A 26813-nucleotide genomic window follows, 5' to 3' on the forward strand; every position below is an offset into this window, starting at 1 on the left:
AGCAGAAACTATATTTACCAACTGCACGAAGAGAATATAAAAAATTAATCAACTCTTGTAACTTAGTTAAACCTGATATCTCTTTTGCCACCGTGACATCTGGCAAAGCTCTTTTAAATGCATGCAACCAGCAATGCGGATCCTGCACTGACTTAAAAAAACTTGTGCAGATGTTATCTGATCCAAGTTTTTTCACTTACAGCCACTATTTCAGAGCTTACTGAGTTGAATAAAAGTTGATAATTGCAGATAGTGAAACCAACAGTTTCCTCTGGGATCAGCATCCTCCTCTGGGATGTCGTCTGCACCTATAACTAATTTTGTCATATATTTACTTGTACTTCTACATCTAACTACCTTTATTTATGAGCATTATTCAGTGGAACATTAGAGGTCTTCAGTCCAACATTAAAGATATTAGAATTTTGATACGCGCACATGAACCATTAGTAATATTTTCAAAGAAACGCATCTATTACAGCAAGATATGGTAAGACTCAGAGGCTGTATATGTGAGAGATGCGACTGTCTTGTAGATAGTAGAAAGAGTGTTGGTGTTACTATTTTCATGTGAAATGGGATGTTGGCTACAACAAACTACCCTCATTCCTGCTTTTGCTGTAAAAATGTCAATCCCCTTTAAATTGCATATTTGCAATTTGTATCTCTCACCAAACTGAGTTTAATGCTCTAGAAATATCAAATTTCCACATGCAAATCTCATCGCCGTCGTTAATAGTAGGAGACTTCAATGCCCACCATATTTCCTGGGGCTCATCTCTCTGCTCCTCTCGAGGAAATATGATAAACAGAGTGAGATAAACTTGGATCTTTGTATACTAAATGATGGGTCATACACATTTATGTCCTTATCATATGGTGCAATGTCCAACGTTGACCTCTCCGTATGCTCATACTCCCTCGTCTTAATAGGTTAGTTTGTGGTAACTTTCACAGTAGTGATCACAGGCCAATTACTATAGCTTTTATTGTTGACCGCAAGGTGAATAAAACGCCATGGATATTTGAAAAGGTAGATTGATAGTTGATGGCATAGTTGAAAAGATGGATAGTTGAAAAGGCAGATTGGAACGTTACCATAAAGCCTTTCCATCACAATATGATGATGGTGCAGATGCTCTTGACAAACTTGGCTTTTTTACATCTATGATACTTGAACTATGCTAATAGATATATCAAACAAATTTCGGAAAACCCAAGACGCTTTTCTGTTCCTTGGTGGAATGCTGATTGCCAACACACTAACAATTGATGAAAAGCACTGCGCAAATTTAACTGCAGGCCTACAAATGAACACTTAGATTTATACCATAGGGCTAGAGCTCTATGTTGTTGAGTATTCTTGGACACTAGGAGGAAATAATGGAGGAAATATGTGGACTCCATTTCACGCACTACTCCCACACCTATTGTGTGGAATAAAATCTGTAAAATCTGCAGATCACCAAAACAATCCTTTCTCATACTCATTCATGAAGGAGAACTCCTTACATCACCTTCTACAGTGGCCAGTATTTGGAAGATTGTTTCTGGTGGATGTCCCTCACCTCATCATACAGTAATGAATTTCAGAGGCACATATGAAAGTACCATTGTTAAACTTGCTGATTTGATCGGTGAATTAAATGCTCCATTTCCATTCAACGAGTTGTTACACGCACTTAAAAACTCACATGACACCTCCCTCAGACCTACCAGCATTCGTCTCAGTATGCTCTCACACCTTCTTAATTCGGCGCTACAACACATATTGTGTATTCATAATAGTCTATTCTCCTCACAAGTTTTCCCTTTGGTCTGGTCAGAAGCCACTGTCAAACCAATACTTAAAACTGGTTTTTTTTTTGTTTTAGTCATCCTTGCTGTAAGGGTTGGTCATATCAAAACTTGTTTCAGACAAAGGTTTTAGGTAATGTTTATAGGACTAATGCCCACTTTAAACAGATTCGATACTGTGCCTATTAAGGGAGGTATGATTTTTTGTCTTCAAAACTCCATTTTTTCCACCTCTTGAGCCAATGGTTGGTGATATTAAAAAACTTTACTTACATAAGTAAGTATTAATTATAAGTAATTATTAAACAAATTTGATATTTTACTTAGTAAGAAAGTTATAGTGATATTTTGTTTTTTAAAAAAGCCCCCATTTCCATTCCCATAGTTCGATTTTGACCGTTAACAAACTGGACCAAGATTTTTTGATTATTTTTAAGGAACAATTTGAAAGTGATTGGCACAAAATTACTGCAGTTATTGTGTCCACAAGTAAGTGAAATATATATATATATATATATATATAAATGTAAATATAAACTTTTAAGCTGGATGGTGGTTTTGGGGTCTGGGGGATGTGAAACGTGTAGATATGTTGAAATTTTACGGAAGTTGAATCATGGTACCCATTACAATAAGTAGTTTTCTTATAAATCTAACTAAAAGAATCTACGTCTCTCTGAAATCTGGGCAAAATCTTTTGCTAGCTGTAACTCGCTAACAAAGTGTTTTCAGGCCTATGTTTATTTTCCTATTTTTTATTCACCTTTTTCCTATTTTTAGCTACAGAATCAGCTTCCGAGATTCCCATATAGTTTTGAATCATTATTTATAAAAAAAAATCTATAAACTCTGTTATTGGAATAACTTCATTTTAACAAATATATTTCACTAATTCTATTGTTCCAGGTGATATTTGAAGGACTCTGGAGTAACAGAACTCATCCAAAGGACTTTCCATTCATGCTACCATTAACACATTTTAGTGATGTTATTGGTGGAACACATCATAACAATTTTAAATTTTGGGGTGAAGGACTAATTGCTACAGATGGTCTTAAACAACTTGCTGAATGGGGCTCAGTTGGTTCATTAGAAAGAGAACTTCTAGCAAATGTGAGTATTATTTCCAAGTGTATCCATTTTATTTTATAATTCTTATAGTTCATTATTTTCATTATGTTTGACATTACTAGTTTCTCTGGATATATTTAAATTATAACCTTATCTAAAATAGCTTGCATTCAGTGAGCTGCAACACTGTAATGTTTTGTTCTTTTCTGTACATTTGAAATATGTTGAACAATCAGCACATAGTTGGCACAAAAACTACTAGCATTCAGCAAACATTTGGCACAGTACTAGGCTGACTGAAAACATTGTCAGTTTAATATAGATGATATTTATAACCAAAAATACATACAATGCTATTTAATTAAAATTATTTTAGTGTCCCAGTTAATATTATTATTTTAAAATACTTTAAATAATTATTTTTTTCTACTCACTTTATTGCTGTAGCTCCCAAATTCTGAAGTCGCTGTCATTGGTGGATTCTAAAGGCTCATAGCCGATTCTGAATTCTCATTTATCACAAAATTGTCGATGTGCACATCGTATAAATTTTCATCTTCATTGTATTTTTTTTCAACATTGACAACATGCTTGCAGACATTGCTTCACTCAACTTCAGATACTTTATGAAATTCCTATTCAGTCAACTTAAAGTCCAACACGTTACAAGTTGTATTTCTTTTAGCTACTTGCTCTTTCACTTTAGTCCGAATCATTTCAATGGTATTTAAAGTCTGGGTGATAAGGTGGCAACCATAGAACTGATCATAATTTTCAGAATTATCGTCTATAAGAAATTTCTTTTGATTTTCGTTGTGTAATTTTATAATATTATATAATTCAGTCTTCATCATAGCAAGAGAACAGTAAATTCATTGTTCAGCTTTCTAAAGAGTTAAAATTTGGCTGGTTTTGTAGCAGAATGTTTTGAATGATGTGTTACGTAATACAACAACCGACCAAGGTGGCAAGTTGGGAATACACTTCTCCCGTAACTATTTCATTACTTTTCAGAATCCATTGATTTGTGATAATCTTCTTTCTTATTTGACTCATATATAATTAAACATTGTTAATGAATCCTTTATTACTGTCAGCACGAACAATTATTAATAGTGAGCTCTTGGATACTGGTGTTTTCAGTCCCTCATTGTTCAGCTTCATATGTTGATTATTTATATTTATGATATATTTTTGTATCTCTTTTTCTTCTTTTTATAGCTGTGTATTTATTTAGCCTAAGTACAGCTGATGTTAATATATGCGTTTATGTAATAGTATTGTATTGTTCACTCGCACGTTTGTAGCTACACATGTTCATCTCATCTCATTAATTAAAAAACACAACCTAACATTGTAAAAATATAATATAATTAAATATGTAAAAAGCTAAACAAAAACATTAAATAATCATTTGAACAAGTAAATCAGTGCATTTTATTTAACGTAAAGTTATTATATGGATTACAGTATTTAGAATAGTGTGTACGATCGTGGGCGCTGTTCGACTCTCACATTTGTGAACACTCATGAAGATTTGTTGTGTCTACCCACGATTTTGATGTCACATGACTACTGTGAATGCAGGTTTCATCTGTGTATACAACCGGCTTTCATTCTTAGTGAAGCAGGGAAATTTTCATAGAAATTTCATTCTTTGCATTTTAATTTCATGCTATTTTCCAATAGTCTTCTGTTTTATCCATCTAAATCCCATTTTACATAATATTCCCCTTAAAGATCTTTCACTCCCTTTGAAATTAATTTTGCGAGCTTTTTTCATAATTCTTTTCACAGTAGCGATGGGTTTTTAGTTACATAAAATTTATTTATTAAATGCCTCAAAAGCATTTGTGAATCTAAATTGCACACAGTACTAAAGTGATTTACATGTTTTATCAGAGAAATGAACACGGATGGCTTCTCAGTTTCATTTGATTTCCCTTCTGCTATAATTTTTTGGACTATTCATTTTTGATACTTCTGTCACTTGAACAACCGTATTCAGCACTTCAGCTTTCTTCACTATTCCGGTTCCATCATTATTTTGTAAAAAGAAATTGTAAACATTGAATACAATTTCCCTTTCCTTATTATGAACTACTTTACCTTTTCCTCCTAAGTTGGGCATTTTAAAAGAAAATAACTGTATTAAAATATTTAAAATTTATATGACTGAATTTATGGCAAAGCCGTAAATGAAAACAACACAGCAAATAATAAAAATAAATCACTAACAGCTATTCACTTCATTAAGTAAAATGTACACTGCAATAAATATTTCTATAATAACCTAACCACTTATAGGACATAATTACAAGTGATGTGTGACATATGATTCTTCACAGTGCAATGATTACAGTAGATTAAAAAAAGGTAAATGAAATTTTTAGAATTACATGTTGTGTTTACAATTATAAATAGCACATTAGTCATGTATGATTCATGAATGATTCTACTATTATTCTTTGCTATAGATCAGGAAATAGGCCAAGATCACAACATCAATATTTAATTTAGAATAAAACTCAACAATTACATTTACTACAGCAAGTGTATGAAACCTGTTTTTTATGTGTCACAATACCACAAAAGATATATAAAATGGCAATATTTTTAGTTTGCTTGTAAATAATGCCAATGCATGCAAAATGCTAGTACATAGGCTTTTAGTCCATGCACCAGCATATGTGCCAATACACATGCTTTCTGTGCTCAACTTAATAAGATTGTGCTGTCTACTTAACAAGTATCATTACTCTCAGAGTTTTCATTTTTAATTAGTATGTGCAGTATGTAGGTTGTTATGTATATGACAGTCACAAGGACTACAAGAGATAGTGCAAAATAACTAATTAATTTACTTCTTTCTATTGTGAAACATTGGATTGGATATACTAATTAATCAGTTGGGAAGAACACATACTGTTGGTACTGGCATAAGCTTTATTTTTATTTATTTTTAAATAAATCTCTGAGCACCAAATGCCCCAAACATATAGTAAGTAGTATATCAATCTATTTAAAGCAATATAATGATTGTTCTACGAGACTCGGCTGATAAATTTTGCATACTAGCATTCTACACAGAGACAAAAGGTACTATAGAGTTGGGCATGGCAGCATGTGATAGCTAAAATCCCTTTCTACAAACCTGAGATAATGCATTGAAACCTGTTTACCAGTTTGTTTGCAGCAGCAATTAAAGTGGAGTCAAGTATGGTCAATATGTCAACACTGTTAAAACAGCATGCAGTGATTCAATTTTTAAAAGCAGAAAATGGGTTCACATTTACCTATGTATATATTTCATTGGTTTATGGTACTGAAACTGTTGATAGGAGTCCTGTGAATAGGTGGGCATTGAAATGTCACGAATGTGAAGCTGGTAAAGCAACAATTGAGGATACACCTTGCAGTGGACGACCAGTTTTATTATTAACATTATCATATGAAAATATTATCTTATTGTTATTTTTTTTTTAAAGTTTTCATACACTCAAGTGATAACTTATGATGTTGATTTTATATTTCAGAGTCGTCATTTAAAAACATTAGTTAAGGCTAGTGGATTGTGGTATCCAAATGTCAATACTAATACATCATCATCATTCAAAGTTGATAGATCAAAACACCTTCTTTCTCTTGCTTCAATGTTTGGTATATATTATACTTTTAAAGTACTTACACATTTTATAATTTCTTTATAATTTATAAAGTACAGCTAATTATGTTATTTTATAAGAGTATTATGATATTTTGTAACTAGAAAAAAGTCTAACAGTACAGAAAAGAAGGGTGTGGTTTGAAATATTCTGATAAGTTAGAAAAATAAGTAATTACATAAAAATTGAATGAATTTTATTACATTTTTAATTATTAATCTTTTTATATCCAAATTCAGATAAAAATTGAATCAAGTTTTAGTATTTATTGTAGCTTTGGTTATTTATACTGAATTTTTCACAAAAAAACCACTATTCATGTGAGTAGTGATTTTTTTTACTCATGTCGGCAAGTTTTTTTACAGTTGTAAAAAAGATAAAAAATATATGGAAATATGTTTCCAGTTCTTTCAGAACTTTCATTCATTTCTTAACCTCAGCGGTGGTCCAGGTGATGCTTTTGTTAATGGTGTTTGTCTTAAAAATTATTAGAAAACCTATTTAAAATGTGATCAAATAATCTATGATGTATATTATTTTTAATTTTTTTTTTCTGTACTGATATTTAGTATAATATTTTCATTACTTTATTTTGTTAGTAAATCTCATAACATTTAAATGGACTGAATTTGTGAATTTTACTTGCTATATGTGGTGTGGCCTATTAAATAACGAGACTAATGCTGTAAAATATTTTATTTTAAATTTATACATATTTAGTTATTATCCTCTTCAATATACATCCCTCTTCTATCCCTACAACACTCCATGCGAATTTTCTATTTGAAACACTGCTGGAAGTCTTCTTTTGTGAGCTCTTTCATGACGCGTGCCACCTTTTCTTTCATAGCTTCAACAGTCTGAAATCTTGTTCCTTTTAATGCAGATTTGACCTTGTGGAACAGATAAATGTCACATGATACCAGGTCAGGCAAATAAGGCGGATGATCTAACACTGGGATCTTATACTTGGCTAGAAATGTCTTGTCAAACAATGCAGTGTGAGCCAGTGCATTGTCCTGATGATGAATTCATGACTTGTTCTTCCACAATTCGAGTTTTATTCTTATTTTTTCACAGAGTTGAACAACGATCTCAAGGCAGTAATGTTTATTAATAGTTTGACCTTCAGGAACCCAGTGAGGTACACAATCCCATGAATATTGAAAAAAACAATCATCATCTCTTTGAATTTTGATTTGCTCAATAGCTCAATAGCATTTTTAGCTCTCAGTGAAGAGGGACCTTCCAATGCATGGATTGACGCTTAGTTTCTGGATCGTGTAGTTAAAAGAGCTTGTTTGTACTTGTCAAATTTAGACCCTAAATTTAACATTGTCCATGTGTGTTTAGTTAGTATGTTGATGAGTAAAATTTTCATTTGTATGTTTACCATTTTAATCTATTTCTATGAAGTGATATGCAAAGGTTGATACCGTATGTAGAGATTGTATATATTATTTGTGTCTGTGAATGGATGTGCATTTTGTCATTGTTAACTGGATTTTAATTTGCGTACTGGGCTGTACGTTTCTTTTTTGTATTCTATTAGCACTGATCTCTATAACTGGATAGATGATCCCATTTATTGGAACTAGTAAAATTTGAAGCATAAACTAGCAACACTAAATGAGTGGCTAGAAGGAATAAAATGAAACGGCGCATGTGAGAAATTGGTTTGAAAAATTGAACATCTTTTATTATATTTTGGTTGTTCAAATTGACTTACAAAGTTGTTCATATATTTACTTAGCTCTGTATAAGCATCAGATATTTACCTAAAAAATAGTTCTGAAATTTTCTACAATTGTCCGAAAATTTCTGCTTGTGTTGCAAAAACACAAGTGGTTTATTTTCAGTGGTTTTATTTAGTTCCCAGCCACTCATTCTGTGGCGCTGGAGTATGCTTCAATATTGAACACTTAATTGTATTTTATGCCATAAGGATCTTCTATCCAGTTATGTAGAGATCAGTGTCTATTAGTCTTTCATTATGTTATATATATATATATTAACTGAAAGTTAACCACCAAAACCAAGTAAACAGATAAGTAAACTTACCAAATTAACTTTAATAATTGATTTTCACAGGATCCCAACTCATGATGCCCCATGAAAATCAATTATTATTGGTGCTAGTTTGATAAAACTTTGGAGCTAATTTGGAAGTTGCTTATCTGTTTACTGTGTTTTTTGGTGGGTAAGTTTCAGTTAATATTGAATTAATTGGCACAGTGGTCAATATGTTCAATTATTTGAATTTTACAAAAAAATAAAAATAATTTTAGTTTTGAATGTAATCAACTAGATTCCTATATTAAAAAGTTTTGATTTTGCATAAGTATTGGTTGATGAATATTAACGCTATTGTATTTGTTGTCAGCAATATTTCAATCTTCGATTTGTATTTGATATAAATGCCTAGTGTACAGCTGCATTGCCACTACAAATAATACATTTTTATTGTACTGAGTTCTTTACTGTAATTTTCATGTAACATAAGTGTGTATTGGTCAATACAACAATAATGGGAAAACTACTTGTTTATCTTTCGGAGGGAATTAATATGTTTTGTGCATACGTGTCAGTTGTAGATTTAACAACTTTTTAGATCATTTATTGTAAATATAAGATAGTTAATATTGTAAAATTTTAAATATCTTAATATATTTATTTGAAAAACTGTTAACAAAGAGTTCTGCAGATGTCTTAGAATTTTATATTTCTTAAACTGCCTTTTTTTTTTATTGAACAAGGTGTCATTCACTTAAAATTGTAATATACAGTATGATTACAAATTAAATATACTTTTTCAATAGCTTATTAAAAATTTTTTTTTTAATAATTGAAATGATAACGTACATGATTATATAGAAGAGTTCTTTAATTTTTTATTTATAAATGTTGAATTTGTATGCTGTTTGTAACATGACAGATATCAACAAGGTAGTCGAATTCATTCAAAACACGTGCAAGCATATGCCAGTTACAGTAGCAACAGCATTTGTGATGCATTGTTTTAAGTTGTTGATATCAACAGGAAGGGGCAGTACAAAAACTTTTTCTTTTACATAACCCCATAAAAAGTAGTCGCAAGGCGTTAAGTCTGGACTACGAGGTGGCCAGCTCTTAAACACCATGTTTTCCTCACTTGGATGGCCAATCCATCATTTGGGAAGGCATTCATCCAGATTATTTCTGACTGTAAGTGCCATTGAAGTGGAGCTCCATCTTGTACAAAAACGAAGTTGTTATTACCTTCCTCAAGTTGAGGTATTAGCCATTCACAAAACATGCCCAAATAAATTATTCCAGTTACTGTCACTCTGTGAAAACAGAATGGCCCACACACCCTTTCACAAGATACAGCACAAAACACGTTAACTTGGGTTTTCTGTTTCCTATATTTTCACATTGTGTCTATTAACTTTTCCACTAATGTGAAACGTATATTCATCAAAAGAGGCGATGAATAGAGCCATCATCATTTTCAACACATACCTGCAACTCTGCACAAAATATTTATGTAAGACTTTATTGTCGACATTTAAACTTCATACTAATTGTAATTTATAAGGAGTTATTTTCAAATGTTTTGGCAGAATTTTCCATACAGTTGGTTGAGAAATTTGCAATTCTAAACTTGCTGATTTAGTCAATTTGCCTGAGCTATGGTGACACATATCACAAACACGATCAATTTGTTCTTTTAGCACTTTTCTTTTTACACAGGCACCCTGTGTGTTGAAACTGTTTATTCTAGCATAGATTGATTTTTCTTGGTTGTGGTGATTTACCATATTTTTTTGTGAAATGTTGCTGCACAACAGTTACAGAGTTTGTTTTGACTAATTCGAGTACACAAAAAGCTTTCTCTACTGCAGTAGTGGCCATCTTGTCAGACTGGTAACATGACACATGACGCATCAATCAGTGAAATTAACAGCAGAGCAGTTATACCAACATAAACTTTAAGAAATTCCCTGTAAAACCATATTATTTACTATATTCACATACAACAGTTTAGTTTTTTATAAGCTATTGAAAGTATATATTACATTTGTAGTCACACACACATATATATATATATATATATATATATATATATATAGTGTGACTATATATATACATTTTTCAAAAATTTAAATTCAAATATTTAAGAATATTTATGTATATTTTGTCTTTATGAATTTTTTATTTTTGTGTATATAATCTAATTCTTTAAGGATTTGGCTTTTGTTTATTTTTTACATAACCAGTTAAATGGATGTCATTAAAATTTTTGGTCACTATCTTCATAATTAAATAAATAATTGTTGTAACCTAATTTTTGGGATTGTTAATTTTCATTTTTATCTTTGACATATACTTTGTGTAAGAATTCTAATTTATAAATAAAATGATGTGTGAGATTTAACATCATAGCAAAGGTGACATAAAATTTTGTTGTCTCAATAGTTTATTAATTCATACATTTAGGACTAGTTATTTTATATTTAGCATAAGTTACTATATAATGTTTAGTTTTGTTACTTTGATTTTGTGTTATTAAGGACCATCCCCAGATTGGATTGTTGGAGTGTCTAGCTTCGACCTTTGTCAAACTGACTGTTCCTGGTTGGAGAGTAAAATAATTGATCTTTATCCATATGATGCTGGGACAGACAATGGAATTTCATACATGGTAGGCACACTAATAAAGGTTTAATAAATGTAGTTAATCTCTTTTTATATTTTGCTGAGAAACTGAAATAATTGAACCTCTTTATATATTTTGAAACCAGCAGAAATATACTGACAACATGCATGTGCTTGATATTAATCAGTGGCTCCATCTAAGCAGTAAGATTTCAGGAAGATATTCTTACTTTAATGTTATACATGTTGAAGAATGTGTTTTTAATGTTGCTTAAGACTGTGCTTCTGAAGGTGATTTTGGAGGTACTCCATCATTAGCTTTTTCATAAAAAGTATTTAGTACCTAAAATTTGCTTGAGTTAATGTTTGAAATCTAAAATAGCCATATTAATTTGTCAAAATGTTACATGATATAATTAAACCAGGACTAGGGTTTGGTAAGTGTATAATTTTATTACATATAAATGTATGAATATATACATTTGTTTAATATTTTAATGTGTTTATGAGTGGTTAAGTTATACACTATTTTTTAAATTTGTTTGTTAGATAATTTTTTCCCTTAAAATTGTTTTTATTTCACACTTTGGCCTTAATATGAATACTTGACTACAGGTAAGCTTTTTTTGTCTGATTGAAATATTAATATGCTTTTTAATTTGGTTTCTTAAGTTTACGACGTATAATTTTTGTTGTTTTAAGATTTTAAAATGTATGTTTTAAGATTCATTTTATATTATGTACTCATAGTTTCATTGTCTATTATGATATCTGTAATTATTACTACTTTATAGTTTTATCATTTAAATTAATTAATTAGTGTTGTTTTAATAGTTGTGTTAATTAGCAGTTATTAATTGATTATTGATAATTGTTTATAATTAATTTTATTATTAATATTGGTCAAAACAGTAGATCCATTCATTCATAAAATCATATATATATTAGAATAAAAGAGAATAAAATAGAGAATAAAAGAGAATAAAGTACAGTGGAGTATCTTCCGACAAAACGATGAGAATATTCTTTAGAATATCTGTATTTTTAGTAGTTTTAAGAAATGTACTATTACTTGTAATATTTTGTAAAATAAGGTTTAAATTGTTTTATTGCGGTAGGCTTAGGCCTAGGTAGGCACATGGTTGTCAACGTAGTCGGGATCCCAGGACGATAGGGGTATCATAAAATTAATAAGGAAAAGGAAATATGCAGTAGGCATATTATTTGAGAATATTGAGAAAAGGCAGTCTTGCTTTGGAACCCAGATCGAACAGACGTCCTGGTGATCGCGAATTCGTTATTTCCCTGAGCCTCGGTCTATCGCAAGTTGTTTTAATATTATTTGAATTCTAAATTAAATTAATCTTATATTATAATTCGTGTACTACTGAGTTATTGATAGGTGATAATTATCATTTGTAATTATTTCATTGTACGAGTTATCTACTCATTTTTATTAATTGAACTTTATTATAATCTTATATATTCTCCACTTGTAATAATAAAAATGAGTGAAACACAAAACGTTGAATCCCTGACAAATCTCCTCGCCTCTCCGACATATATATATATATAATGATATGAAATTGAAGGTTTCAGAAAGAAAGCACTGGAATTTTGATAATGTGTGTTTGAATTATTTTTTCTCAGAAGTTGAAAATTTGGATGCAGGATGTGTTACTTGTTTTTAATTTATTTAAACAGTAAACAAATTTTTTTTAAATATCATAAAAGGAAAAAAATCTGGTATAAAGGTCAGATCTCACAGCCACAAGTGTTTTTAGATCAAGTGATCATCAAAAAAAGTTTTACATTATTACTGTAAGTTCATTAACAGTGTGGCAGGTAGCCGCAGGTGGCTGAAATTATCAGTGTCATTTTTTTCTTCTAATGTTTGAGTGAATTGTTGGATTAAATCATGATAAATGCACCAACTTAATTTTTTTAAAGAAAGGTCCTCTTGTCTTCTTGAGTGCCAGAAGTCCAGAGTATGTTGCATATCCAACAATAATTTTATGTTTATATAATAGTTTGTGAAAAGTATACAGATTCTCACTGCTTCATACTTGGCTATTTTGACTGCACCCGTAACCACCCAGATGAAACTAAGCTTCATTATTAAAATAAACATGATCCAGACCTCAATCCCATTTACATTAGCAAAACATTGAAATTACAAAAATGCTGTTGATATTTTTCATGGTTAGAATCTTTTGATGCAGTAAGCATGCAGTTTAAAATTTTTTTGTAGGCTTGAAAGTAGTAGCTGTTCAGAATTTAATTTCCAATTTCTAAGATATCTTATTAAGAGCTTGTATGGGTAACCAAGTTAAACATTGTTTCATGCCCTCAAGAACTTCCACTGTTAACAGTGATGGTGTAAACTCCTGTAAACCCCAGACTAGGAATCCTGTACATTCCCATAATAGTGAAATTAATATTCCAGTATGAAATACACTCATCTTTATAACACAAAATAATGGGTATTACAACAGTAATCAAGATCAAGGATTATTTTCAACAGATATGCAGCTAATCTTGAATACACTCTTGCCATCTTACATTTTGAGTAATGTAAAATTTACCTCTGCATAAGTTCATACCTTCATTATATTTATTCTAAAACTTGCTCATTTATAATATCTATTCATTCAAGATATATTTTTAACATCACATAAAAAAAATAATAATAACCAACAATGATAATATTTACAAACTGTGTAAATATTAAGAAAAAAATATATATATATAATGAAGATAATTCTACTTGCTATAAGCTGAATAAAAATGTTATTCAGATCAGTACATGTATATTGAGAGACAGTATAAGGAACACTCAGCTCTTTTTTTCTCAATAGCATTTTAATCTATTTATTAGGTATCTTAACCAAATATTTGTAGGTAAAATGGCATGAAATACAAATCACTCAAAGTAGTACAGCCATTCTTCAAAAAAGCACCTGGACCAGGCTTACTAGGGATAACGAGGAATTAAGTGATTTTTTTATTGATTTCTTTAACGAATTGAATGTTTTATTGTTGGATTGTGCTCAGTATTAAAATATAGAGCTCATCTATTATGGATGATATTTAACTTTGCAAGTGATTACTTTACTCTGTTGATCAGACTGGTTGTGTAGTGAACATAATTACTCTAAAGAAAGCCGTTCTGATTTGACAATTTTGTTCCTCTGGTGTTTTACATACAGAGTGTTTGGGCTAAAGGTAACCAAGGGCCTGTACTAACTAAACTAAACTGGTCATCATATTCTTTTAAACTCAATTGACAGGAAATATCAAAAAGATTTGTTCTGTATACTCTCAAGTTCAGCAGAATATGCATGCCCATGCAAACTGACTTGCAATATAACTGTAGTCACTCGAGATGTGGACCTCACAACAGAAGGCTCAATGCTCGCTTTGGTTAGTGAAATTTCAATCAGTTAAAATTGTTAAACAGCTGGTATGGACTGAATGGAATATCAATCCTCCTACATCCAAGTCTGTTCATCAGTGGGATATGACTTTCAGAGAGAGTAGAAGCTTGGTTTCACAAACTGGAAAGCATCCAAAAGTATATAGTTAATGACGAGAATGTGGATCGTTACACAATGCATTCACTGTAGTCCTGGAAAGTCAATTTCTAGGCGGGCTAGTTATGAACTGTTAATTCCTTGTTTCACTGCTCACAACATCGTTCATAAGCAGCTGTATTTGCGAGCATACAAAATGATCGATGCCTGCAATATCAGTTTGCTGCACAGATAATGTAACATGTCGAAAACAATCCTAATTATCTCTATACATTGTTATTTAGAGATGTGGCAAACTTTCATATGTGCGGGAAAGTTAACGGATATGTGTGGAAAATTAACAGATTAATTGTCAAATTTTTGGTACTGAAAACACCCATGCAGTAATTGAAAATGAAAGGGACATACCAAAAGTCAATGTCTTGTTAGGACTGCACAAAAATGGTGTCATCAGTACTTTTTTCATGGAGCCCACTGTGACAGGACACATGTACCTTGACATGATCTTGCTGTGCATCAGATTCTGCAGGCTTCAGTTTTTAAAAAGATGGTGCTCTACCACATTTTTTTGGTATAAACATTGTCATTTCCTTTTAATCAATGAACACAGAAAGTAAATTATTGAAAACCTAAATACATTTGAAATTTGGTATAATTGTGGAAAGATCCAAAAGATGGAGACTTTATGTTTAAGTAGACTTTCTAACAGTGCTCAGATGGTAACCATCTGATATTCTTAAAGAATATTCATATAAGGAGATTAATATCTTGCTATTTGTACCATTCACTTCTTCCATTTTCTATTGCTTACAATTTCAGCATGATATAGTTGCCAGAAAACATACCCTAAATTAAGGTAAAAAAACTTTTCCTTTACAGCTTCTATCTTCCTAATGGGTGGCGGTGTTTCTGATAAGTTAAGATGTTATGTCTTATTAATTACAGCCATCAAAAAATACTGGATGAATGTACTGTATACAAATAATGCTTGCAAGCTACTGAATAACCGAAATTCTTTAACTTCAATCTTTTCCAAATAATCAATGAACAGCACAATTTTGGGATGATCATTGTACAAAAGCACTCTTCAAGATGTATTCTGAACTGTATAATTAATCAATATGGTTAAAACCAATGGATGCAAATTAGAAATGAGGAATACCTAATTTTGCTGGTTATTTATAAAAACACTTTTCAACTTATCTCTAAATATTTTTTTAGATAAATAAGATACTTTACCTCTTCCTTTTATATAGATGTTTTTACTTTTTGCGTATGAAATTGGTTTATAATTTTCAGTTGTGCCTCACAAATCCATTCTAATGTTGTGTAATCATATCCTTTAGGATGTCATACAATTAGTTTGAAAAAAATATGAGTGACAAGGTGTTAGGGAAGCATGAAGCATGCTTTTTTCTCTTAAGAGAAAAATGCATGCATGGATAAAAAGCATGCGTGGATAAAAAATAAAATACTTAAGGTTTGCTGATAATATGATAATTGTAGTTGATGGCACGTATATGCTTCAAATATTGTTAATAGTCCTGAAGGAAGGAATGAAAGAATATGGAATAAAAATAAATATAGGAAAAGTAAAGTGATGGAAGTAAACAAAAAAAGGAGAGTTAGTGATAAGAATAAGTGAAGGAGGAATAGAGATTGCAGATATTTGTGGACTGTATTGACAGAGGTCTGCAAGAGCAAATTGGAAGTAGAAGAAAGAATAGTAATAGTGAAGGAAGCTTTCAGTAAGAAGAAGTAATCACTATATGGTAAAAGTCTGGACTAAGAGTCAAGGAAAAGGTTAGCTAAATGGTATGTATGGAGTGTCTCATATGCGAGTGAAGCTTGGACAGTGAGGAAGAGAGAGGGACTGGACTGGATTGAATATTTTGATATGTGGAAATGGTGGAAGAATGGAAAAAGTAAGGTAGATGGATAAAGTGAGGGATAATGAACAGGATTAAAGAAGAAAGAGCACCAATGCAGGAATGTTCTGAAATCTACCTTAATGTACATGAACATGTACAAAAATAATTTAATAAATTATTTTTTTTTATATTTATGTGAAATGAGTACATTAATTTATTGCTTTCACTATCTGTTCCAGCCTTTGTTTATAGTTATAATGCATGTAAAGAATCTTGAATTCTTGAACTTGGTTACAACATCACTAGTTATTCTTACTTTCTCTGAAACTAATGATTATCATTTACACATTTGCAAATATCACTTACCATCAGAGTATTTATCACATTGATATGAAAACCTATTTAGCTCATTGGATAACAATTAAGGAAAAATATAGTTAAAATCTGTAAAATGTATAATTTTGCATGGCCCATACCTGTGTTAAAATGATTTAGCTGATTCTTTCCTTTTATAAATAGCCTCCGACACATCCCTGATTAATGTCCAACAGTAATCGGCTAGCATGTTAGTATTCCATTTCCCTTTATAGTGTCTTTCCATCACCAAAATGTCTTGGTGGAAACATTCACCATGTTCATCATTTACATTTCCAAGGCTGTCCAGGAAAAAATCCAGATGAGAGTGGCAAAAAATGTATTTTCAAAGACATATTGTGTCCCATACACATTACATATTGTGTCCCATGACATATTGTATGAATTAAGAGGTTGATTAACAGTATTGTGGTAATTGTTAGATTTTTGTTTGCCAAGAAAACTTTTGTAAACGTCTTTAAATGAAGCCCAAGCTGCACTTTGTACATTATTTAACATTGAGTTAAATACATCAACTTTGACCAACTCTCTTATTTGAGGACCACCAAAAAATATTCCTTCTTTATTTTATCCTTCACTTACATACAGAAATTTCTGCCTGATGTACAAAAATCTGAGACAAAAAAATGAAGAAGGATATTCTTCATTGCTTTTACAAAATTTTCATTAGTCCTAGTTTGATATGGAGAGGGGTTAAGAATATTTTTTTCAACTAAGGGCTCATGAATAATATTTTTCCCATTTGGAGTGCAGTTGTATCATTTCTTCTGGTAACATAATGTTCATCCCTAGTTCAGGTGTCCCATTCGCAAAGAAAACACATGTATTTATTATAGCCTAACTGCATGCCTAACAAAATAGCTATAACTTTCAAATCACCACATAAGTTCCAGCTATGTTTTTATAATTTATTTTTTCTAGCATGTCTTTCATCACATCGTATATCTCTTTCAAATTAATACCATAAGTGACTGGTGAAGGATAAGTGAAGGATATTTGTTACCATTGTGTAGTAAAACTACTTTTAAACTATACGTGGACAAATCTATGAAAAGGCACCAGTCCTCAGGTTTATGAACTTGTCCTAAGTGCAACATAAGCTCAACAATATTTCTGCAATAAACCAAATTATTTTCATCAGTAAAGTAGTGAGAAAGTTCTTTTTGTAGGCTTCGAAAGCTCAAAATTTTTGTATTTTTTAAAAATAAATTCCAAGCTTGCAATCTTGATCATAACACAGTTCAGCTTGATTTTTTGATAAATTTAAATCCCTAACCAAGTCATTTAATTCACCTTGTGGTATAAGATGTGGCTTATTGGAAGATAATTCAAATCAAAATCATTGTTTTCTTCTTCAGTACTGCCTGATTCTTCATCGCTGCTTTCAAAACATACATTCACAGGTGACTCAAGAACTGGAATGATATTTTACAGTAAGTTTAGATTTTTTAGAAATTCCAGACATACTTGTTAAACAAAAGTAACAATCGGTTACAGGATCCATAGTTACACCAAATGGCAAAGCCTTTTCGTTTACCTTTCAGCAATCCTCTTAAATACACAGAATAATTAGTGCATACTATATGAGAAGCCCACGTCTTATCCTGATCACCAATTTTACACTGAAAGTACAAATGATATGCTTTTTTAATTAAAGGTGTAATGTTTTTTCTATTTCATTTTGCAGTAAACTCACCACATACATAACTAAAGGATCCACTTCATTTACACCATTTCGAGGCATTATGACACTGCACTGTTAAAAAATTTAAGACAGCAATAAGATTAAACAAAATTAATTAATTCCTAAATCCAGTGCTTAATACAAACAACACAGCTGTGTTTTCAGCTACAAATTTTGACCTGCACAGACATGATTAACTTGTCCATGAAGGCTCACTCTTCAGTGTTAGATATGATGTCATAATATGTTAAAGTTAAACAATAAAAAATGAGCTAACAAAATACAATATAGAAGCTTAAAATGCTAACTATTTGTTGAAAAATGAAAAATCCTTTAAAATTTATAATTTTTTCAAAATTGGTGGGTGATAGAAAGATTCTGTGTTCATATTCGTTTTCAGCATCAAAAAACATTAAAATCATGTATAGCATGTTAGGAAACAAAAATTATGTTTATCAGTGTTATTAGAAATCATTATACAATATTATTTATTTCATAGTCAGCAAATTCACCAACAGTCCCTCGAGAACCCATCAGAAAAATTACAAGTTTTTATCCTGAAGATCCAAGGGCACCATTTTATGATCCAAGTGGACATCAGATGAAACCACTGGCTCGACTGTATCTTCATCGTTCAAAAGTCATTCCAAAATCTTGTGATGCCAAAACTGAAGATGAGCTACTGCAAGAAATATCAATTGCTGATAATGATGAAGATTCCGACAGAAGTAAGTATTTCATTTTACCATTATTTAAGTATTTACATTAAAGAATAAAATAAATAATAAAAAAAAAAACTCTTTTCCTTTTTATGTTTCTTACTCTTTACCTAATAGTTTTTGGTAAATTAGTTGACTTCCATAGGGGTGTATCACTTATTTTAAATTAGAGTAATACAAATATATTACGTAAAAGAGCAGCATGACCTTAGTCAGTGGGTTAGTTTGTCAGATTTATAGTTGATTTATAAATAACATATGTTGATAACTTTGACTAAGGATGATTATGCTTACACATGAAGAAAAATTATAATTAGCAACATAAAAGATAATGAGCTGCTTTAAATTCTTTATTATGTGTATGGACTGAAGGATATAATGTATATTACTCATACAAGTAATTTAGAAAATTACTTAAAATATTTTTAACTGTTGTTTAACAGTTTAATAATGGTGTGTGTATACAAATTAAATAAGAAAAGGATTGAATAAAAATTTAAAAAGGGAAAATCAGAATGAAATTATATAAATAATTTTTCTAATATATTTACAACTATAAAAATGTGTTTAGGCAATATTTGTTTGGCCCTGAAACTTTAAAATTAGAGCTCATCAGTTTTTTTGAAATAGATATCAAGCAATTTTTCTAAATCGTTTGAATGATAGTGAGTACTAAATGAAAGGGGTGAATGGTTGAGCATATTGTTTTAGTGGTACTTTAGTATGCAATCACTCATTCTTTCTGGAAGTGCAAAATCTGACATATATAGCACCAGCAGTCACATTGGTAAGTAGCTAGTTGCTCCCCTGCTACCCATTTATTGTTATAGGTTTTGGAAAAAGATTTAGTGTTATTCATCCATTGGCATCATAGTTATTAATCAGTCTAATACACACTTAGCATGCCAATCAAGGACATATGAATCAGTACTCTATGCTTTAGATGAGAATTAGCAATTCTAAGATATTTGTTGGTGATGGGCCTGGTTTGGAACTTACTAGTGGCTTTGGACATGAGGATTCATGGCCTAGTGTATCTATTTGACTGCAGATAACCCCACTAATGAGCAACCAACCACAGAGTCCTGATATTGTCAGGAGCCATCATTGAGTTTTCTAGGTCTGACATGTAATGGTAAAGGGCAAGATGCCACATCACCCATAAAGTTAGTTAGAAACACAAGCTGGCCCAAGCAGTAACCAACCCAGCCTGGATTGAAAGTAAATTCTGCTTACCGCAAGCAAAAAGGGCTACTACTATTCACACAAGTGCAATCCATAACACCACAAACTCGGGTAGTTTTTGTACAGAATTCTACAGCTGTACACCTGAATTCCATGATTTCTAAATACACTTTCCACACAGGAAAGGACTGGATTGGCCCAGTTCTGTATAATTGTTGTGATCCTGAAATACTTACCATGCCAAAGCTTATTTTCTTCAAAATGAACTATTACTATCTTCAGTAATTTCTGAAGCTATTTTCTAAGGTGGTAGATTTCATTCATTAATAATTAGACTAGACAGCACTTTTGTCAAAAGTAAACACCTCAGTTATTTCACAGTATCCAACTGGCCTTCCATCTTTCAAGACAGCTACAACTATTTATGCTATCATTTGGACTACTTCAGGCCTCTTACTATCGGCACAATACTCTTGCTCACCATTGAAATTTGTTATTAGAGGTGAGCTGTCAAAGTAATTTTTGAAATGAAAATAAAATTTAAAACAAAATATGGACAAATTTTATTATGTATGCATAAAAAAACTTATTTACTACTCTAGATAGCAGCCTTCAACTTGAACACATTTATCACAGCATTTCACTAATTTCTTCATTCTTTCTTCAAGAAATTCAGTCGCCAGGAACCATGTAGTATGCCATTAAACCACATCATTTTCCATTTGTTGCTATTGTCCTTTGTGATGCAGCCACTGTTTAAGGTGAAGAAACAAAATAATCGCTGAGAACTAAGTCAGGGCTACAGAGTGGATTTTTGAAGATTTTTCTATTGCCTTAATATCTGATTTTATTATGCTGCATGTGGCCAGGTATTGTCATGTAAGAACAAAATCCTGAAGGACAGCATCCCACATCATTTTTTATAGATCTCCCAAGGCCTTTCACATTACATATCGGCATTCACAGTAGGTCTTCGATTGGTACCTTCGGGACAAGAAACACACTCTTTTTGTCAAAAAAATAGTAGCCATAAGCTTCTTTCTGAATGTTCTTGTTTGGTCTAGGAGATGATGAATGACGCTGTTGCATTGACTGCTGCTTTTCTCAATGTTCAAATAAGAAATCCAGGTTTCATCTCTGATTATGTGATAAAAAATTCATCATCTTCATTTTCAAATACCCTGTTAAAATTCAAGCGCTGCAGCAAGATGTTTTTCCTTGAGTGTGTAGGTTACCATCATCTTTGGTTCACAATTTTTTATAGGAGAATTTTCAGTCAAAACTTTATTGTAAAGACATCAGTCATCATTTCAGTCAAAACATCACAAGGTGAACTGTCAGTTCTAAAATTGTTTCGTCAAATCTTTCAGTCAAATAATCTTATCATCAATGGTTGGCCTCTACATGTTCATCTTGAACATTTGTTCGCCCTTCTCAAAATAAATGGCACCACCATCTTGTTTTAGCATCATTCATAATTTAGGCCCATAAGCATCACAAATTTTCATGTGAATTTTTTTCCATCAAAGATCAGATTACTCCTCGTATTTCACAATTGTCGGGATCAAGAATTGTAATACTCATTATAAATGAATGAATATAAACAACAACAGTGTGACTGAACTATTGTTTCTAACAGTTAATTACTAAAAATAAGAAAGAATTTCCAGATATATTCTCTAAGCGAAAATAAAGAAAGAAGTTCATAGAAACATGAGTTTGGAAATACTTTGTTTTAGAGTTATAGCTTATGAAAACTTCTCACAGTAACTGCTACAAGATAAAGTGAAATCATATTGAAATTCTTTGATTTTAAATTAAGGGAACTGTGTCCAGTAATTTTTGAGAAAATTATTGTAAAATTAAAAAAATAAAATTAGTGTGGTAAGACAACTTATCTGGTTTGACTGAAGAAGATATTTTAATTTTTTTATAATAAATTACATTAATAATTTCCTCTTATTTAATAATTAAAATGATTTACTTATGATGTTCCTTATCTACTGTAACATTGATATTTTTTTTGTAGTGTTTAGATAATTTTTAAACCCATTTTTCTCTTTTTTAATTTTAAGTGATCTGTATATTTTACTTAAATTTTTATTAATGTAGGTGAATGTTCTGTCACTGAATATTCTGCTTGGACTGCTTGTAGTGTTTCATGTGGTAAAGGATTGCGTATGAGACAAAGGAGTTATACCAAAAGTAATATTGCAAAACAAGCAAATTGTAGTAGACAGCTAATATCAAAGGAAATGTGCGTTGCAGATGTGCCAACATGCCCGTATGTATTATCAATAATATTATTATAAGTTTTAATTGTAAAATGAAAAAGTAAAACTGTTTTACTTTGTCATTGGTAGTGACGGTTTGTGATGTAGGTTCAAATTCAATTAAATGTACAGTTTGATTGAATATCTGTATTTACAAGTTTACTTTGATCACAGAGGTCTAACTAATGATATTGTCTCAGAAATGGTAACTATGATATTGGATTTGTTCAGAATGTTGGACAAGATGGTCAAGATTAATTTGTATGAGCTAGTCTACATCAAACTTCTAAACAGTAATAATGGGATTTATAACGCGTAAGTTATTAGAGAAGATGGAAAGCAAAAGAAAATTTTTCAGGGGTTTTTTTTATTTTCGCTGCATTTCCTCCCTATTATTATTATTATTATTATTATTATTATTATTATTTTTATTTTTTATTTTTATTTTTATTTTTACGGGCATCGACTACTAAGGTCATTAGCCCTCGTCAAGTTCTTAGAAAGAAATTAGTATCACCATCAGGATCGTCATATGTAAGGGTGTAAAGGGCCCTTACATTTTATTTAAAAACATAAACTTCATAAAAACAATAAGACACAAAACGACAAAGACAGATACAACGCATAAGGGGTGTAAAGGGCCCCAAAATTAAAATTTGAGTTAAAAACTCAAAGAAAATATAGTTAAAAATTGTAAGTCATGCCACACCATTTCCTTCTTCTTCCACCTGTCTCGTTTATAATTTGTTTAAGCACCCTCGAGGCGACCAGAAACCGCCGTTGAGCAGTATATCAGTCGCGGCAGGGTGCCGTGGCAGTTACTCCTCCTTATGAACAGGCTACAGGCATGCACCACGCCCACCCATAGCCTCGCGCCCTCAGTCCACCCTTGAGGGTCCCCCATGCCATCATTGGACCCACTCCGACTCACTGCTCTTGAATGCAGATGAGCCAGGGTGGCCTAAGCAAGAGGGCTACCTCCCGTCACTACACGTGCCAACCTTCGAGACTCCCATACATATAAAATTTACATCTTAGAGATTCTCTAACACAGCTTTAAAATTTTCAAACTTTTACAGACTTCTAAGAAGTCCACTGGCGTGCAAAAAACCAAGTATTTTTTCTTCATTTCCATTATCCAGATCAGCAGTAATGTCATTTCTTAGACGGAACCTCTTTCTGAGATCCTTATATATTGTACACTCTTCTATTAGATGCTTGATTGTCAGTGTTTTATTACAAATACCGCACATTGGTCTCTCTTCGCCGGTTAACAAATGTGAATTTGTTAATCGCGTGTGACCGATTCTAAGTCTGGTCACAGGTACTTGTTCACAGCGAGTCAACTTCACGTCGCTTTTCCATTTATATGGAGAAGTTTTTACCGAGTTTAATTTGGTATTTAATCTCCTCCAATCAGTACTCCATTTGTTTCTTATTATGTTAGTTAGACGGTTTTTAACGTCTGCCACTCTTACAGGAAATGCATCCAAATTATCGCAGACTGTTGCCTTTCTGGCAGCTTCGTCTGCACTTTCATTACCTGTAATACCAGCATGCCCTGGAGTCCATACAAATACGCATCGCTATCCTCGTTGATTTAGAACGTATAAAATGGATAGGATGTTTGCAATTAGGACATCCTTAATGTTCTTGTTCCGAATTGCAATAAGTGCACTAAGAGAATCGGAACATATTAGCACTCTCTCTTCGCAATAATGTTCTATGTATCGAAGAGCTTCCTGAATGGCAGTAAGTTCTGCCATGTAGACACTGCCCATATCTGGCAGTTTCCAAAAATAGGCTTCTCCATTTATATATATGGAGCATCCAACACCATGTTCGGTTTTAGAACCGTCAGTATAAATTCTAATATGTTCTTCGTAACTACAGACGGTTGCCAAAAATTCCTGTTGGATGATAACTGCTGGTTTCTTTTTTATTTCTCCCTGAGAGAGATCCAACCTAGCATTTACCGCTGGCAAGAGCCATGGCGGTATTTCTCTTGTGGAAATTGCTAGTGTCTCTGGTATAGCAATTTCGTATTCTCTTCTTAATTCGTGGTACCTAATTCCGGCTGGTCTGGAATGGGTAGCACGATGTTCATATACTGCAACCATAGGATGATTCGTAAACAATTTATTATTTATATGAGCAGGGAAAGCCCATGCATTTGCTGCATATCTTAACAAAAGGATCTCTCTTCTATAATGTAGTGGCATTATTCCGGCTTCGGACATTAGGCTATTCGCCGGACTTGTGCGGAAAGGGCCTGTTGCATATCTTATTCGCTATTATGAAATACGTCTAACTTTCTTAAATGCGACTTTCTAGCGGATGAATATACGATACATCCGTAGTCTAGTTTAGATTGAACCAATGCTTTATACAATCTCAATAATATCTCTTTATCTGAGCCCCAATTGATGTTCGATAAACATTTTATAATGTTTAGGGCTTTTTTGCATCTATCACTCAAGTCCTGTATGTGTAATCCCCACGTAAGGGATTTATCCAATATTAGTCCTAAAAATCTCACATTCTCTTTGTATTGTATTGGATCATTGCCAATTCTCAACATAGGACTTTGATGAGGAATTCTCTTCCTGCAGAAGTTTACACAGGACGTTATTTCTGGTGAAAATTGGAATCCATTATTCCTCACAACTTCATTTAAGGCGTCAATCGCCCGTTGTAGTTTGTATTTCACCATAGCAGTCTTGTTGCTGGCATACACAATTGTCAAATCATCAACATAAATGCTTTTGCTGATTTCTACTGGAATGGCTAATATCAATTTATTAATTAATAATTTAGTAATCGTAAACAAGGTACCGCTCAACGGCAAACCTTGTGGTATGCCATTTTCCAAGATTCTTTCAGATGAATATTCATTGTTGACGCGTACTTGGAAGGTACGGTCATTCATATAGTCGCTGAGCAGTACTGGTAGATTGCCACAAATGCCCCAGTCATATATCTGGAACATTACCCCCTATCGCCAGGTCATATCGAAAGCCTTCTGAAGATCAAAGAAGACTCCAACACAATGTTTCCTTGTAATAAAGCTGTTATATATAATGTTCTCTAAGTTGATCATTTTATCGGTGGTGGAATGGTACTGTCGAAAACCTGCTTGATATGGTGATATCAGGTTTTCTTTTTCTAAAACCCAGACGAGTCGAATATTAATCATTTTTTCGAGTATTGTTCCCATAGCACACGTCAAGGAAATAGGACGGTAGCTATTGGGATCTGTTAAATTTTTATTTTTCTTTGGTACTGGAAAAACATGAGCTTTTTTCCACTGCTGCGGGTACATTCCATCCCGCCATATTTGATTATAAAGTTTTAATAATCTGCGATTTGCAGTGCTATTCAGGTGCCTGATCATATTATAATGGATTTCATCCGGACCAGCAGCTGTGTTACCTGCTTTTTCCAACGCTTTCACGAGTTCTTCCATTTTAAATGGTACATTATATGAGTAATTATACTCAGTTCTAAAACTTAGTAGACCTTCGAGTTCTTCCTTTTTGGTTCGAAAACCTTCCTCGTAGTTTGCCGTTTTGCTGGCCTTCTCGAAGTGATTGGACAGTAGCTCTGCGATTTCGTTTGGAGTGTCCTTAATTCCATCTTCATCTTGAAGGCTAGTTATGGGCGCAAAATTTTTACGCCCACAAATCGCCTTCACTTGTCTCCAAACATCTGATGCAGTAGTGGTTCTGTCGATGGATGACACGTATTGATGCCAGGATTGTTTCTTTGAGTCAATCATGAGACTTTTGCATACGCCCTGTATTTTTTAAAGGCAATAAGATTTTGTAGGGTAGGACGTTTCTTGAAGGCGTTATACGCTCTTTTCTTTCTTTTAATAGCTTCACTTATTTCTTCGTTCCACCATGGAACGGGTTGTTTCGTAAGTTTCCCAGATGTTTTGGGAATGAATTTCGATGCCGACTCAAGTATCGCATTTGTTATAGCGTCGACATCGTCCCCGAT

General features: G+C 32.2%; 1 protein-coding gene across 2 annotated transcripts in view; it reads left to right on the plus strand.

The window, feature by feature from the left end:
- The window catches only part of LOC142332656 (spondin-1-like), a 59795-nt gene that overhangs the window by 22389 nt on the left and 10593 nt on the right, over nucleotides 1-26813 (plus strand). For both annotated transcript variants that reach the window (XM_075379267.1, XM_075379269.1), the window contains 5 exons: nucleotides 2704-2910; nucleotides 6405-6528; nucleotides 11087-11217; nucleotides 19134-19362; nucleotides 22651-22822. In XM_075379267.1, the coding sequence (XP_075235382.1) occupies nucleotides 2704-2910; nucleotides 6405-6528; nucleotides 11087-11217; nucleotides 19134-19362; nucleotides 22651-22822 (863 nt within the window). The remainder of the gene's footprint in view (nucleotides 1-2703; nucleotides 2911-6404; nucleotides 6529-11086; nucleotides 11218-19133; nucleotides 19363-22650; nucleotides 22823-26813) is intronic.

Source organism: Lycorma delicatula, chromosome 1 (genome assembly GCF_047948215.1).
Source record: "Lycorma delicatula isolate Av1 chromosome 1, ASM4794821v1, whole genome shotgun sequence".
Classification (NCBI taxonomy): Eukaryota; Metazoa; Arthropoda; class Insecta; order Hemiptera; family Fulgoridae; genus Lycorma; species Lycorma delicatula.